Source organism: Aquarana catesbeiana, linkage group LG06 (assembly GCF_042186555.1).
Source record: "Aquarana catesbeiana isolate 2022-GZ linkage group LG06, ASM4218655v1, whole genome shotgun sequence".
Lineage (NCBI taxonomy): Eukaryota > Metazoa > Chordata > Amphibia > Anura > Ranidae > Aquarana > Aquarana catesbeiana.
Window position 1 is genome coordinate 160,047,604 of NC_133329.1, and position 16,284 is coordinate 160,063,887.

At 43.5% G+C, this 16,284-nt stretch overlaps 1 protein-coding gene across 3 annotated transcripts in view; it reads left to right on the forward strand.

The window, feature by feature from the left end:
* The window catches only part of SMG1 (SMG1 nonsense mediated mRNA decay associated PI3K related kinase), a 409,928-nt gene that overhangs the window by 74,989 nt on the left and 318,655 nt on the right, over positions 1-16,284 (forward strand). For all 3 annotated transcript variants that reach the window (XM_073591119.1, XM_073591120.1, XM_073591121.1), the window contains exons 8-10: positions 4,583-4,655; positions 8,429-8,526; positions 15,456-15,629. In XM_073591119.1, coding sequence (XP_073447220.1) covers positions 4,583-4,655; positions 8,429-8,526; positions 15,456-15,629 — 345 coding nt within the window. The remainder of the gene's footprint in view (positions 1-4,582; positions 4,656-8,428; positions 8,527-15,455; positions 15,630-16,284) is intronic.

Below are 16,284 nucleotides of genomic sequence, written 5' to 3' on the forward strand. Positions count from 1 at the left end.
AGGGGGTAAACACCCTTTGGAGCTGAAGTGGTTAAATCATTTTCTTCTCCTGTCCAGGATTACATGTCCCACGAGGCATTGCTCATCACACTATCACATTCACAACGTCTCAGGCACTGTATGTGTTCTGCACTGTATTTTCTGAAATGTAAACAATGGACCTAGTGCGGGGCCACTTTAATATATAGTGTGTGTGAGATAGAGATCTCTCTCTCTCTCTCTCTCTCTCTCTCTCTCTCTCTCTCTCTCTCTCTCATATATATCTCTATCTATAGAGAGAGAGAGATATAGATATATATTCATATTTTTTTAATGTAGTTTTTGCCTAACAGTAAATGTTTTGTTTTTTCTGTACAAGTGAGGGACACAGGAATTCATTTACAGTTAGGTTATACTGTATTTTTGTGTTCTAGGAGGATGGGTCTCCTAGACATTGCTGGACTGTGCCCTTCGGGCACTGGGCTCTGCATTGATACTTTCCAGACCTGTTGTATTGCTAAAGGTTTGCTGTTGAGCTCCTTCCAGGTCCAGAATCTTAGTATTCTGTCAGTGCCCGACCCATGTCTCTGAAGATTCATTCTTGAGTAAGGACGTTTGGGCTGAAGCACCAGGCACTGCTCCACTGTTTGCACCTCTGGGTGCGTTTCAAACCTCCTGCTACATCAGGCTTACTGTGGAAAAGGTTAACGCTAAGGGACTGAGCTTTGATGTCATCCCCTGGTGAAGTGTTGCTCTTGCGTGCTGTCTGATCCATTTTCTGCCATACAGTGTAGAGGCAGCACCATGCTGCTGCTTTGCAAAGCACCACATGGACCTCTGGTCTGTCCCTACTGCCTACCTATGGTGACATGGTCACCTGTGGCATCCAATCCTCATCCGAATCAAGTACCTAGGCTTGTGAGTACCCAGGGCCCTGTCTCACACTTTGGGCCTGGTTGTATCACAGCTGCATTGGCGCATCAGACAGAGGGATAACTTCACTGCTACATGCCCATATTCTCCTAATGGTTCCAGAGGCATCTACTTTCTATCCTGCAAAGGAACTTACCCTTGCAATTTGGACTTTGATATCCTGTAGATAATATGATCTACTTAAGCAAAGTCTCCTTCATCCCACCATGTGAGGTCAAGTTACCTTCCTTGTCATAAGGGCCTCTGATGGCTCAAGACTTTGTCTAGATTCATGCAACGTTTCAGATACTGACTGCAGTCCATCTCTGACTTTCCTGAGGCCTTAGAACAGGCCAGACCGCCGGTCATTTACTGTGACGATCTCTGACAAAGTCCCAGTAGTCCATCTTTGAAGAGACGGTTACGGCAGAAGTTGTTTTGGACTTCATTTGCTCTGTGAATACTAACCTGCATTATAGTATTGCAGCCTTAGGTACCTTGCTCCTACAGCCGTAAAGACCTTTTCACAACACCTGCTGTTTAAAGGGGTTGTAAAGGTAATTTTATTTTTTTTTTTAAATAACTAACATGTCATACTTACCTTCACTGTGCAGCTCGTTCTGCACAGAGTGGCCCCGAACCTGCTCTTCTGGGGTCCCTCGGCGGCTGTTTCAGCTCCTCTCCGCAAGAACTAACCACCTTAATGCGAGCTCCCTCGCATGGTGGTTAGTTATTGCGGGCGCGCTCGCGTGATACAGCCGCCGGCTATAGCCGCTCACTGTATCACTCGGCCCCGCCCCCCGGCGCGCCTCGTCATCGGATGTGATTGACAGCAGCGCGAGCCAATGGCTGCGCTGCTTTCAATCCATCCACTGCAGCCAATCAGCGACCAGGCTGAGCTGCAATGGAGATGACGGGAACGAGCAGCGGAGATTCGAGGTGTCAGGTAAGTAAAACGGGGGGGCTGGGGGCGGCGGTATTGTCAAAAGTTTTTTCACCTTAATGCATATAATGCATTAAGGTGAAAAAATTTTTACCTTTACAACCCCTTTAAGGTATTCCTGTATGTGGATTGGAAGCACCTTAGATCAAGGGCCCCATCTAACCGGAACTGTTCTCCCTTTAAAAGAGAATTTGTTAAATGGTGGTCTATATCCATTCTAGATCCACCAGTTACCCATCTTAACCGAAAACAAATAGGTAGATGTGGGGCTTGGTTTTTAAAGATTTTTTGACTGGTAGCTGGAAACTCTCCTTGGATACCAGTTTGATTTGGCAGTTGCTGCCCTCCAGTCTGTATTGGCAGTGACCGCTAAGCTGCTGAATTGTGGCAGAGTAGGTTGGATCCCTCAAAGATCTCTCCAATGTTGGGGTACACCCCTGCCTAATTGAGAGTGTAGAACAAATGACTGGGGCCTTGTGCTTCAGTTATGGCTTGTTGCAAGCACCCAAATGTATATCTGGCATGCGTCTGACGTCCACACATTTGTGCAGATGTTGGGATGCTGATGCCACATCTAAAGAGCACCCGACTCTCTTGGAGTCAGTGTAGAGTATTTCTAGGGATTTGCATAGCCTGATGTACTGTATATGCCTTTTGCCTTTCCTCCTTTGCAATCTCTTGTCTGTCTGCTCCGCCGGATACCTTCCTGTGTTCCTCATAGGTCTGGATTAGCTCAGGCAGGTGTGGTATTTCAGCCTGCTAGATTACTAGTGGATGCTTTGTGAGCTCTTGTGCTTCACAGGCTATTGCATAGTCTATTGATTTTTTGGTTCCCTGGACTGCTTTACCGTGCTGCTTCATGGTCTCTTAATGGCTGGGCCATGCAGCCCTGGCCTTAGGGGATGGGGGTTTCATCTGAATCAGTGAACCTGTGAGTTTACTGTTAAAGCAGACCTTCTGTCATTTTTCAACTTTCCATCTATTAAATCTTCTGCCCTTGTTTTAACTTTGGATAGTAAAACATTTTTCTGACAGTAAATACCCTATTTATCAGCGTATAACACGCACTCCCCCATCCCCCTCCCCCGAAAATAGGAGGCAAATCGTGGGTGCATGTTATATACCGATATAGGCTGCAATGATGGGTAATGACGAGGCTGCAGCTGGGCAATGGTTAGCCTGCAGATGGCCACTGGCGAGGCTGCAATGATGGGAGCTAATCATGCTTCATTAATGGGCAATGGTGAGGCTGCAGATGGGCATTGATGGGCCATGACCCTTATTTTGCTTCAAAGTTCTTTACTGAAAATGTTTTTTTTTTTCCTGAAACTTCCCTCTTAAAATTAAAGTGCGTGTTATACACCGATAAATACTGTGCCTTTTTTATACAGCCCAATTCCTGTTTCTTGTGTGGTAAAAAGCCTAGGTTTATGACATCATGCACATCTCTCTCTCTCTCTCTCTCTCTCTCTCTCTCTCTCTCTCTCTCTCTCTCTCTCGATCTCTCGATCTCTCTCTATCTCTCGATCTCTCTCGATCTCTCGATCTCTCTCGATCTCTCGATCTCTCTCGATCTCTCTCTCTCTCGATCTCTCTCTCTCTCTCGATGAGTCATAACAGGGCCAGTGAGAGCTGCGGAGGTGTGCCTCTGTGTGAATCCAGGAAGTGAACAGGCAGCAGCTTCAGCTGCCCAGTTAAAATGATTGCAGCCAGACTTTGTTGAGGGAGATTTCGGCAGCATATTTGGCAAGTACAGAATTATAGAAGAATATGCAAAGTGGTTGGAGGGAAGCTTCAGAATGGCAAAGATGTTTTTATTACAAATTATGTGAGCAGACTGCAGTTCTTCTTTAAACGCTTAGGCTCGGTTCACACATGGGCGGCACGACTTGCAGGTCGCCTCAGCGAGGCGACCTGCAAACGACTGCCGGGGCGACTTGCGAGACGACTTCTGCATAGAAGTCTATGCAAGTCGCCCCAAGTCGCCCCCAAAGTAATACAGGAACCTTTTTCTAAGTCGGAGCGACTTGCGTCGCTCCGATTAGAACGGTTCCATAGCACAGAACGGGAGGCGACTTGTCAGGCGACTAGGTCGCCTGACAAGTCGCCCCAGTGTGAACCGAGCCTTACTCTCTGCAGTCCGTCATCACACCTGGATGGCATTCTTGCACTCCACAGCAAAGCTTCTGACCTATTTACAGCCATATCTGAATCTGCATTACTCATAGCTCCTTTAGAACTTATTCAGTATATTCCTATTTCCACCTCTTGTTCTGGGGTGCCTCCTTGATTCCACTCACCTCTGTGGGGTGTGCTTTCTGGGCTGACTGTCCCTATATTGCCCTATATACCCTTACTGGTGTTACACAGATTGGGTGTGGTGTGGAGGCCTAGAGCCCCCTACTTTTCTGTGATTTTTTTTTTTTTTGGCATACTGCCTTATGCGCTTAAAGAGGAACTGCAGTCCCTAGTTTTTCTTAAGCCTGCTAGCAATTGTTATGGTACTTTTGTCCCAACCTCTGTCAGTTGGACTGCTTTTGAACCTTCCCACTGTATCTGAATGCCTGTGTCCCTCAACAGTGGAGAAAGAAAATGGGTTTCATGTACTCATGGTAAAATCCTTTTCTTGAAGCCTGAGGGGTTCTATAATGACTTTAAAGTAATTATGTAGCCTTTTAATAATTACATGTAATTACCTCTAAATGTAATTTAGTTTGTAATGTATAAATATTTCTTCTGTTTGCACAGGACACAGTTGACATTTTGGTTGGATGGCATATAGATCATACACAAAAACCTTCTCTCACACAACAGGTGTCTGGTAAGCTGATTTTTCTTTAACAGAATTGCTTGGGTTTGCATCGTACACATCCGGATGCAAGTTTTTATCTTAATCGTGAAACCACTAATAACATTTTCATGGTGCAATTCTCAGGTGCATTTTCAGGTTTTAGAAGTAGTAACACTTGAAAAAAAAAAATAAAATATATAAAAATGGAGGGAACACTAATTTTTTTTGCACATTACGAAGAATATGTAAAAAGAAAATCAAGGTGGCAACATTTTAAAACGACAGTAGGACATTCCCCAACCCCCCCCCCCCCCCAAAAAAAAAAATTCTTCAGAAATATTAATAGTAAAATGGTTAGGTCTGAACATGTAGGCCCCTTTTACAAGATAATTAATTTATTTGGTGACTAGGAACAAAGAAGGCAAATGTATTAAATACTTTCTTCAGCTTTGTTGATTCAAAACAAAATGGTCCAGAGACATTTAGACAAAATAAAGGTGAATAAAGAACCTGGGTCAGTTGGCCTACACCCATGTGCCCTAATACTGTAGTTGAGCTCTGTTATATTCAAGCCATGGTTTCTTATATTTAGACTCTTTAAAGACTGCTGTGGTAAAACTGGACTGGTGCAAGACTAATGTGGTGCCTATATATAAAGGGATCAAAGTCTACCAAGTAACTACAGAGCACTTAATTTAACTTTTTATAGGCATGAAGGTTCTTGAGAGTTTATTAAAAGACCACATACAGGCAGTTACAAACATCTGACTTACTAACGACGATACTTACAAGCGGAGGGAGAAAAAGTAAGAGAAATTCTACCCCTAGGAAAGGAAATTCACTCCTGTAATTAAGTTATCATGGGAAAAAGGTGTCTCCACTGATGGTTTATCACCAATCCTTGTTTCCACAACAACCCAAATTTTTTAAAATCCAATTGTCGCAGGGACAGAACATGAGGTGAAATCTTCTGAACCAGGGCACAGACAGCAAAACAAACGTTACAGCATTAACAGCCTTCCCTATGCTATCCAAAAAACGTAAATTAGGTGAAGAACCTCCTGGGATGCAGCTGCCCCCCTTTACTTACCTGAACCCGATCTTTCCAGCGACGGGGACGAGCACACCAGCTGTAGCTGCTGTCTCGGGTCCTGATTGGATAGATTGATGGCAGTGCAGCGGGACCCGGGGCAGGGGCCGAGTCCTGCTATCTGTGTCAATGGATGCAGGACACGGGAGCATGCCCACTCTAGTGCCCCGTGGGAAAGCGGTTCTCCAACGTGGCTCGAGAAGAGGAGGGAGCCAGGAGCGCCACCAAGGGACCCCAGAAGAGAAGGATCAGGGTGTTTTTTTTTTTTTTTTTTTTTTTTTTAATTTTTTTTCTATGTTCCGACTTGCAAACAAACAACTTTAGAACAAACCTACAGATCCCATCTTGTTTGCAACCCGGGGACTGCCTGTAGAAGAGTATTTGCTAGAAAACAATATTTTGCGAAATAGACAGCATCGATTTATGAAAGACCAAAGTTGTTAAACAAATCTGCTTTGACACAGCTAACTGCTAATGTGTAAGTTAACCACTTAAGGAACACCCTACATACATATACTACAGCAGAGCAGCTCTTTTGCACGAAATCACGTACCTGTACATTATCCTCGTCTTCAGTGCGGAACCAGTGGCCGCTGGGAACCCAGCGATCATTCAATGAGGGGCAGAACGATCTGTTATGACAGAAAGGAAAACGGAGATCTTATGTTTCAGCTAAGCCGAAACATGGATCTCTATTTTCCTTTAGTCAAAGCACTCCCCCCTACAGTTAGAAGGCACACATAGGAAACATTATTTAACCCTTTGATCACCCCTGATGTTAACCCCTTCCCTGCCAGTGTAATTTATACAGTCAGTGCATTTTTTTTTTTTTTTTTTTTTTTAGCACTGATCACTCTATTGGTGTCACTGGTCCCCAAAAAGTGTCACTTATGCCGCGAACACACGATCGGACTTTACGGCATACTTGGTCCGGCGTACCAGATTTTGTCGGACAATTCGATCGTGTGTGGGCTCCAGGGGACTTTGTTTTCTCAAAAGTTTGACAGACTTAGATTTGAAACATGTTTCAAATCTATCCGACGGACTCGAGTCCGGTCAAAGTCTGCTCGTCTGTATGCTAGTCCGACGGACAAAAACCGACGCTAGGGCAGCTATTGGCTACTGGCTATGAACTTCCTTGTTTTAGTCTGGTCGTACGTCATCACATACGAATCCGTCGGACTTTGGTTGATCATGTGTAGGCAAGTCGTTCATTCGGAAAGTCCGTCGTAAAGTCCGTCAAAGTCCGCCGGGCAAAGTATGCCGTAAAGTCCGGTCGTGTGTACGTGGCATTAGTTTCCAATTTTTGTCCACCGCAATGCCACTAAAAATCGCTGATCACCGCCATTACTAGTAAAAAAATAAATAAAAATAAAGTCCTTTAAATTTATCCCATAATTTGTAGACGCTATAACTTTTTTACGCAAACCAATCTATATATGCTTATTGGTGGGTTTTTTTGCCAAAAATATGTAGCAGAATACAAGCTGGCCTAAATTTAAGAAATTCTATTTTTTTTTTTTTTTCCCCAAAATTGTGGACTTTTTTTGTTCATAGCGCAAAAAATAAAAACTACAGAAATGATCAAATGGCACCAAAATAAAGCTATATTTGTGAGGAAAAAAAGGACCGTGCTTTATCGCAAAAAATATCCTGGTCTTGAAGGGGGTAAAACCTTCTGGAGCTGAAGTGGTTAAAGTCTACAGGCTTAAAGAATTCAGTTTGTAAATGGGTCTAAAATACTGTATTTTGAGAGTAGCGGTTAATGATTCATAGGCTGGTCTAATATTAGTGGTATACCGCAAGATTCTGTGCTGGGACCCTTCATTTTTAATTTATTTATAAAGGATATAGAGTTTAGTTTTAAAAGAAGCGTTTTGATGCTTGCAGGTTACATCAATATGGGAATATGGTCACGTTTATAAATACATAGGTGATCCATATAGTGAACTTGTAGTAGAGTTAACAAGAAGAAAACACCTGGTACCAGAGGTACGGTGAGGAACCCCTTGGGGTCGTTAATAGACAGATAAAAAAAAATGTATAAGTATACATTTTTATTACAAAATATCAATAATAAACCTGTACAGACAATACATATAGAGCATAAAAGCCAAATCTAATACCCTAATTTAATACAATTGTATAGATGAATAAATCAGGGTATTAGATGTGGCTTTTATGCTCTATATGTATTGTCTGTACATGCATATTGATATTTTGTAATAAAAATGTATACTTTTATACATTTGGTTTGATCTGTCTATTAACGACCCCAAGGGGTTCCTCACCGATACCTCTGGTACCAGGTGTTTTCTTCATGTTTGCTATATTTGGGTCAGACAGACCAAACCTTTTCACATACAGTCCCATCCCTCCCTGCACGCTTTGGTAGTAGAGTTATTCACTATTTATTACAGAGGAAAAGAGGACAATCTTGAAATCTGGAGGAAAAAAAGATTTAACCCCCCTATATGAAAAGGCTTCTTTACAGTAAGAGCAGGTTGAACGAAAAAAAAATCTCAAGCTGTATACCCTGCTTTACATTTACCACCTGAGGAGACAGTGGAGTCTCCCTTTAATTGCTGATACAGAAAATGTTTCTATATTCAATGTTTTTTCTTTACACTAGGCGTGATCAGTTTAACATTTGTGTAAGGCTTTCATAATGTCTGTTTTGTCAATTGACTTCATCAGTGGTTTGCTGTTACAGGATGGTTACAGAGTCTAGAACCCTTTTGGGTTGCAGATCTGGCATTTTCCACAACTCTACTGGGTCAGTTTTTGGAAGACATGGAAGCCTATGCTGAGGTGAGGGACTGCATTCTCAGTTAAGAAAATGCCTTGCATGAAACACACTTAAGATGTTGCTTCTCATGTGTTTTTTTTTTTTTTTTCTTTTATTTATTTTTCTTCTTAGAAATGTAGACTTTTTTTTGTGTAATGGATTAATTGTTTATGGAAATGGTACATACAGTTGTGTATAAAATAATAGCAGTGTGTTTTAAAAAAGTGAGTAAAGCCTTATTATAGCTTTTATTTGCATACACGCAAATGCATTGGGAACACTGCACAGTCTATTCCAAATCAAAACATGAAGAAAAAGGTTTCAAATTTGTTATTCCTTTTTTCTTCACTTTCTGTAAAGAAATATTAGGCTTTTCCAGTGCAATGCAGTGTCTGCATTTTTCTCTACAAACTCAAACATTTACTATATAAACTGAAAAATGCTTCAAGATTTGGCTTTCCTGTGATAATCATTTAACCACTTCCCGCCCGCCCTATAGCGGATTGACGTCCGGGAAGTGGTTGTGTTATCCTGACTGGACGTCATATGGGCGCGCATCGCGGCGATCGATGGAGCGGTGTGTCAGTCTGACACACCGCTACACTGATCTTGGTAAAAAGCCTCAGCCGTGTCCAATCACGGCTGATCACGCTGTCAATAGGAAGAGCCGTTGATCGACTCTTCCTCACTCGCGTCTGACAGATGCAAGTAGAGGAGAGCCGATCGGCGGCTCTCCTGGCAGGGGGGGTCTGCGCTGATTGTTTATCAGCGCAGCCCCCCCTCAGATCACCCCACTGGACTACCAGGGATGCCACTAGGACCACCAGGGAAGGGGCAACGTGGATGGCCAGGTATGTACCCCATGGCCATCCACATGTGCCCAATCTGTGCCAATCAGTGCCCACAAATGGGCACTGATTGGCACTATTATGTCCATGATATGCCCAGATCTGCCCAGCAATGCTCTATCAGTGCCACCTGTCATTGCCCATCTGTGCCACCTGTCATTGCCCATCTGTGCCACCTGTCATTGCCCATCTGTGCCACCTGTCATTGCCCATCTGTGCCACCTGTCATTGCCCATCTGTGCCACCTGTCATTGCCCATCTGTGCCACCTGTCATTGCCCATCTGTGCCACCTGTCATTGCCCATCTGTGCCACCTGTCATTGCCCATCAGTGCCACCTGTCAGTGCCCACCTATCAGTGCCCATCAGTGCCACCCATATATACCAATCAATGCCACCTACGAGTGCCCATCAGTGCCGCCTATGTGTGCCCATTGGTGCCACCTATGAGTGCCCATCAGTGCTGCATACCAGTGCCACCTATCAGTGCCCATCAGTGCCACCTATCAGTGCCCATCATCAGTGCCCGTTAGTGCCACCTCATTGGTGCCACCTCATCGGTGCCCATCAGTGCCGCCATATCAGTGCCCATCTGTGCCGCCATATCAGTGCCCATTATTGAAGGAGAAAGCGTACTTATTTACAAAAAAATTTAACAGAAACAAAGAAAAACTTGTTTTTTTTCGAAATTTTCGGTCTTTTTTTATCTGTTGCGCAAAAAATAAAAACCGCAGAGGTGATCAAATACCACCAAAAGAAAGCTCTATTTGTGGGAACAAAATGATAAAAAATTAGTTTGGGTACAGTGTAGCATTACCGCGCAATTGTCATTCAAATTGCAACAGCGCTGAAAGGTGAAAATTGGGCTGGGCGGGAAGGTGTCTAAGTGCCTGGTATTGAAGTGGTTAAACTAATTACTTGTATACCCACTTTTTCTGAGAATTGCTTCACATCTGTCTTGCATGGAGTTGACCAACTTCTAGCACCTGTGAACAGGTATTCTAGCCCAGGACGATCACACTACATTCCACAATTCCTCTGCATTTCTTGGTGTTACCTCAGAAACAGCATTTTTAATGTCACCCCACAAGGTTTCTATTGGATTAAGGTCTGGGGATTGGGCTGGCCACTCCATAACTTTAATCTTGTTGGTCTGGAACCAAGATGCTGTTCGCTTACTGTGTTTTTGGGGTCGTTGTCTTGTTGAAACCCCCATTTTGAGGGCATTCTCTCAAGTTTTTTGAGGTATTCAAACTGGTCCATGATCTCTGGTATGTGATAAATAGGCCCAACACCATAGTATGAGAAACATCCCTATTATCATGATGCTTGCGCCACCATGCTTCACTGTCTTCACAGTGTGCTCACGTAGGCATCTTCTAATTTGTTACAGTACTCGGTTAACTTTACACCTTTTTTCATCACCCTGGAGCAGATCAGTTGCCATTTTGGCTATTCCATCCATTCAAATGGTAGTTTTCTGTTTTTTCTTCCAGATATTTATGGTTTTGGTTGCCATTTTAAAGCATTTGAGATAATTTTAGCTGAGTAGTCTTTAAGTTTATGCACTTCTTCTTTATATTTTTTACTCTTTGCATTCAACTTTTTAATCCTAGTACGCCGTCCTTCAGAACAATGTCTGGAACGATCCATTTTACTCAGATTTTCAGAGAGAAATGCACTATACCCAGCTTGTACATCATTTTTGCAGCCTTCCTCCTTAAGCCCTTCACACCGACTGTACACAAATTTGCGTTTATGGCTTGAAGGGGTTAAACGGGGGTGATGCCTATGATCACCCCGGTACTGTTTTTTTTAGAGTGGGTGGTTGGCTCTTTAGTGATAACAACCGATGCGGCTGTTATCCTAACGCCGCCGCCTTCCGCCACTCTTCACAGGCCTCCCGAGCCACCAGCCGACGCATCCACTGGCTAGGCTGAGACCCGTACGAAGCCGGATTCAGCTCCGATGCAAACTCCCAGAAACAACGTCACCTCCGGTTTACTTGGCTGCCAATGGTGCTTATTTAAAAAAAAAAAAAATGACATTATTCAGAATCGCTGATAAGATTTTTCTTTTTTAAAGTGTCGATGTAAAAAAAATACATTTTTAAAGCGCCCCCGTGCTTGCGCAGCAAAGAAAGTGCATAAGTAAATCTCGCCCACAAATGTAAACTGTGTTCAAATCACACATGAGGTATCGCCGCTATCAGTGGAGTGAGAGCAATAATTCTAGCACCAGACCTCCTCTGTAACTGTAACCTGGTAACCTTTTTAATTATTTTTTTTTTTTTTTTTTTATATATAAAGCGTCGCCTGTGGAGATTTTTAGGTACCGTAGTTTGTCGCCATTCCACGAGTGTGCGCAATTTCAAAGCATGACATGTTACATATACATTTACTCAGCGTTGTATCATCTTTCACATTATACAAAAAAATTGGGCTAACTTTAGGGTTTCGTTTTTTTTTTTTTTTTTTTTTTTTTTTATATTCATGAAAGTCTTTTTTTTTGTCCCCCCCCCCCCCCAAAGCTTGTATTTATAAATAAATTTAAAAAAATAAATATATATATATATATATATATATATATATATATATATATATATATATATATATATATATATATATATATATATATATATATTTTCTGCTATTTTGAACACAACTGTAATTCTGAGAAACTGGGTTATGTTGCAGACTTAGGCCCCTTTCACACTTGTGTGACTTGAAGTCGCACTAATGTGAATAGTAGTCATTGGAAATCATGGGGAACAACTTGTCATACGACTTTGCAGTCCCAAGTCGTACAAGTGTGAAAGGGGCCTACAGGAGATTGTACACTGGCAAGCAAAGCTTTAAGACCACTTGGTCTTACCCCGCAAAGTCCAATGATCCAGTTTTTTGTTAGGAGGATGTAAACCCAATTCACTATTTTTTGCGTTTTTTTTATCAATTTTTTTTTTTTTTTTCTTCAGTCAAAAGTTGCTGGAGGAGGAGTTCATCTTGCAGGCTTCTGGATCATCTGATTCTCAGCAGAGCCAAGGAGGCCATACCTGAACCCCACTGTGTGGTGGACAAAGGGCTTGGCTATAATGTGACCTGCGGGCAATGGGCACGGTGGCACTTTCCACTCCGTGTGAGATAGCTGTGTAGAGTACTTTATAGGTCCAGAGTCTCAATACATCCCTCTGCTGTAATCCTGTCTTGGAAGACTACCTTGGGAATATGTTGGCTGGAGGAGCGAAGGTTGTCTGGTGTGTGCTTACAGCCCTGCCTGGATTCCTGTCAGCCATCCAGATTGCCGCTTGTTGAGTAACAAGGCTTGTCCCTGCTGAAAGGGGAGCCAGGCATTTGTACAGTATATTTTGTATCCTCTTTGGGGTTAAGGTTTGAGTTCTATGATGCCTCTAATGTGTCGCAGACACTCAGTTGGTGCAGCGATGCTTTTAATTGTTGCATGTATTTCATCACTGCTGCAGCACACTCTGGTCAGTAACCCTGCCCACTCTACATGCTCTGACACTTGCTGGTGTGTACGTGTGCGCAATTCCTCTGACAAGTTCTCTTTAGTAACATGTTACTTGTTGCCCCCTAAATATGGGTGTAACATATTACAAAAGGTGAACTTATCCTTTTAACTACTTCAGGTATGGCACCCTCTGAAGTTTTCTGAAACCTTCTGTGTTGGTTAGCTGTCATGTTAGTGGACTCAGAACGCAAGTTTGGAAAGCGTGCTCCCACAGCCTCTCCTCAGAGTCTATCTTTTACTTCCCTTTTGGCTGCAGTGGCTTCTACACATTTAGCCGAGGATGGTGAAAAGTGTACCTTGGGGGGGTCAGCTATTTGTAAAGTTGGAGCTGTAGTAGGGAGCAGGAGCCGCATAAGCCAATGCCTGTAGCACTGGCTCCTGTCCCATGCGTAGTGATACTAACTGCACTCCATCTCTTATCCCTGCTAGAGGTCTCCAGAGTGGTCATAGGAGAACAGTGCACCCTTTGCCCCAGCAGAACCAAGGCTAAGCCCTAGTCTGGGACAACCTCTAACTCTGTGTCTTTTTAAAAAGGGTTCATTTTGTTTTCCAAAAGCCTCCAAGGCCAAGTCTTCTGTTCTACTGCAAATATTGGACTCCCAAATCTGCTACAAACAACCCCTCCTTGCGGTGAGGGGATACTCCCACTTATAAGTATAGAGCGATATGTAATCGCTTTTGCTGCTGCCTAGATCCATGACATGTTGGACAGTCCAGAACGCGGTATCCAGGGGATGCAAGCTCGAACTTTGCTTCCACATACCTCATGTTTTTCAAATCTGCCATTGATGCCGCAAAGACAGACCTCTTTGCATAGCCATTGTTCCGTAACAGAAAAGATTAATGAAATCTTCATGGAAGCTACAAAGTCAGTAACTGCTTTCCTCCGTCCAGGGGACTTACTCGCCTCTCTATGCAGATTAAGGATGCCTACTTGCATGACCCTATCTTTCCAGTGCATTAAGGCTCTTCCTTTTTTGTCCACTATATCTCAGCTCTTCACAAAGGTTAGTCCATTTACTTGCACTTGTGGCATTCCTATGATGGGATACCTATATGACCTTCTGCTAAGGAAATAGTTGCTACAAACTTTGTCAATGTCCAACAAGCTGTTCAAACTCTGCAGAGGTTTGGGTGGACTTCTTGTTTTGGAGTATCTAGGTTGTCATCTTGAAATTCTACAGTCCAGGAGCCATTCTATATCCTCTTTCCTTTTGACTTAAGAATTCTTGACTTGATGGTTGCCTCCTTTGAGACCGTTCTGGATTCACAAGTTTACTCCAGACCTAACATTTTGTCAGTGTAGGCTTGATGCCCAAGGCCATGTCAGCGTTGGTTGGCTCACAAATTCAGCCCTGGATTCAGGGAAATCCTTCCTCCTACTGGTTTGGAAGGTTCTCATGATGGATGCCAGCCTGATGGGCCTAAACATCCTTTCAGTGCATGGGGTTTACCACCAGAGAAAACTAGACTTCTGAACAAAATTCTGGAACAAAGAGCATTTTGGGTTAATCCTTAAAGGTTGGACCTCTTGATTGCATGGTCCTCTAACCAGGATTCATTCAGACAGTGCCGTGATTATGGCTTACGTTAACCAGGAGGAACCAGAAGTCTCGCAGCTCAAATAATAGTTTACAGATCCAGGTGGGGTGCCAAATGTGGGCCTCCTGGCTTCCAGGTTCAGGAGAAAACTCAACAAGTTTGAGTGATCCTCAATGGCAGTGGATGTTCTGGTGATTTCATGGGATCAGAGCAACCTGATGTTCTCTAAAACTCCTTCTCTGCTTCACAGGATCGAGGTTAAGAGCATCACACCAAATTCGCCCAGGTGTTGCGGTACTTGAACCTCATAAGATTCCTGCAGGACTCCCCTGCGGGCTCTCCAGATTGCCCGGATATTCTGTCTCAAGGACCACTTTACAAGCTTTTCAGTTGCTGGCTTTAAAGTGCTGGATGTGAAGCCCAGGCTCTAAAAGACGGGTTTATCTGATTGTTATCCCTACACTTTTCACACATAGGAAATTGTCAACTCGCAAAGTTCTCGTGTGGGCATTAGCTAGGAGGTGGTCTGGATGCAAATGAATTTAGATTAGGAATGCCCACTCCTCCTGACTGACCTGCATCCATCAAGGCGGTTTAATATTTGTAAAAATCCTGCTAAGGGACAGCCCACTGCTTGTATCAGGGCTGAGGGTTCTTGAAGGGTGTACTAAGGCAGGATGCTGTAATGGTTTTAGGAAGCTATGTGCAGCACCCTGCTGGTCCCTCCCACATCTGTGATCTGCCTGCATTGCATGGAAAAGCACAGAGCCCAAATAATGAGACCGCTAGACTTAAAAGGTATGTCATGCAAAATAGATTTTCTGTTCGCATGTGTTCATTAGAAGGAAGAAGGCGGAACCGAGAAAGGCAAAATATAAGCATATTAAGATTCAGCTTTAAGCTGATGTGTTTTTAGGTATATTGGTTGCTTATGGAAGATGGCAGAATCTAGAGCATAAATGAGTACTGCTTTCTCACACTATACAAACTCGTGTATGTAAATGGATAATATTCATTTTTTCCTTTGCCCATCAGGATCTTGGAAATGTAGCTTCTGGTGAATCCGTAGATGAAGACATTCCTCCTCCATCAGTTTCATTGCCTAAGCTTGCTGCCCTTCTCAGAGTGTTTAGTACTGTGGTACGAAGTATTGGGGAACGATTCAGTCCAATTCGAGGACCTCCCATTACCGAAGCATATGTCACAGATGTAAGTATAGAAATCAGCCCTGTACAGTTTGATTTATTTATTTTTAGTGAGGCTGTCTGTCCTCTCTGTGTATATGGTCATTGCCTGAATCATGTTATTCAAGGTGTCAGATTGTTATGTTAGAGTTCCTCTAGATCAGGGGTATTGAATTAAAATTCATGGCGGTCCGGTTAGTAAAATTTACTTCCAGGAGAGTTCCGAAACGCATGTTTGTGCGATGATTCTTTACCTCACAGCCCACGTGCTCAGTCACAACAGCCCATTCATTTGAATGGGCTGCTGTGCCTGCGTTTTCTGCTGTGAAAAAGTCCTGGCATCTTTTTAAAAAATGCAGCTGCATGGAAACTACCTGGTGCATTTGTACCTTGCTATTTCCCTGTGCGGGAAAATGCACCTTTTATTTCAGTGCGTTTAGGAGTCAATGGTACCATTGCATGTTTTACATGCAGCACCTCATTTTGTGTGCAGCTGCTTGTCCCCCTTCACATCTTCCCCACCACAGCACTGCCCCTCTTCACACCCCCCTTCACATCTCCCACCCCAGCACTGTCCCTGTCCCCCCCCCCCCCCCCCCCACAGCACAGTCCCCCCTTCACATTCCTCCTCTCCCCCCCCACAGCACACACAGCACTGCCCCTTAACATCCCCCCCACAG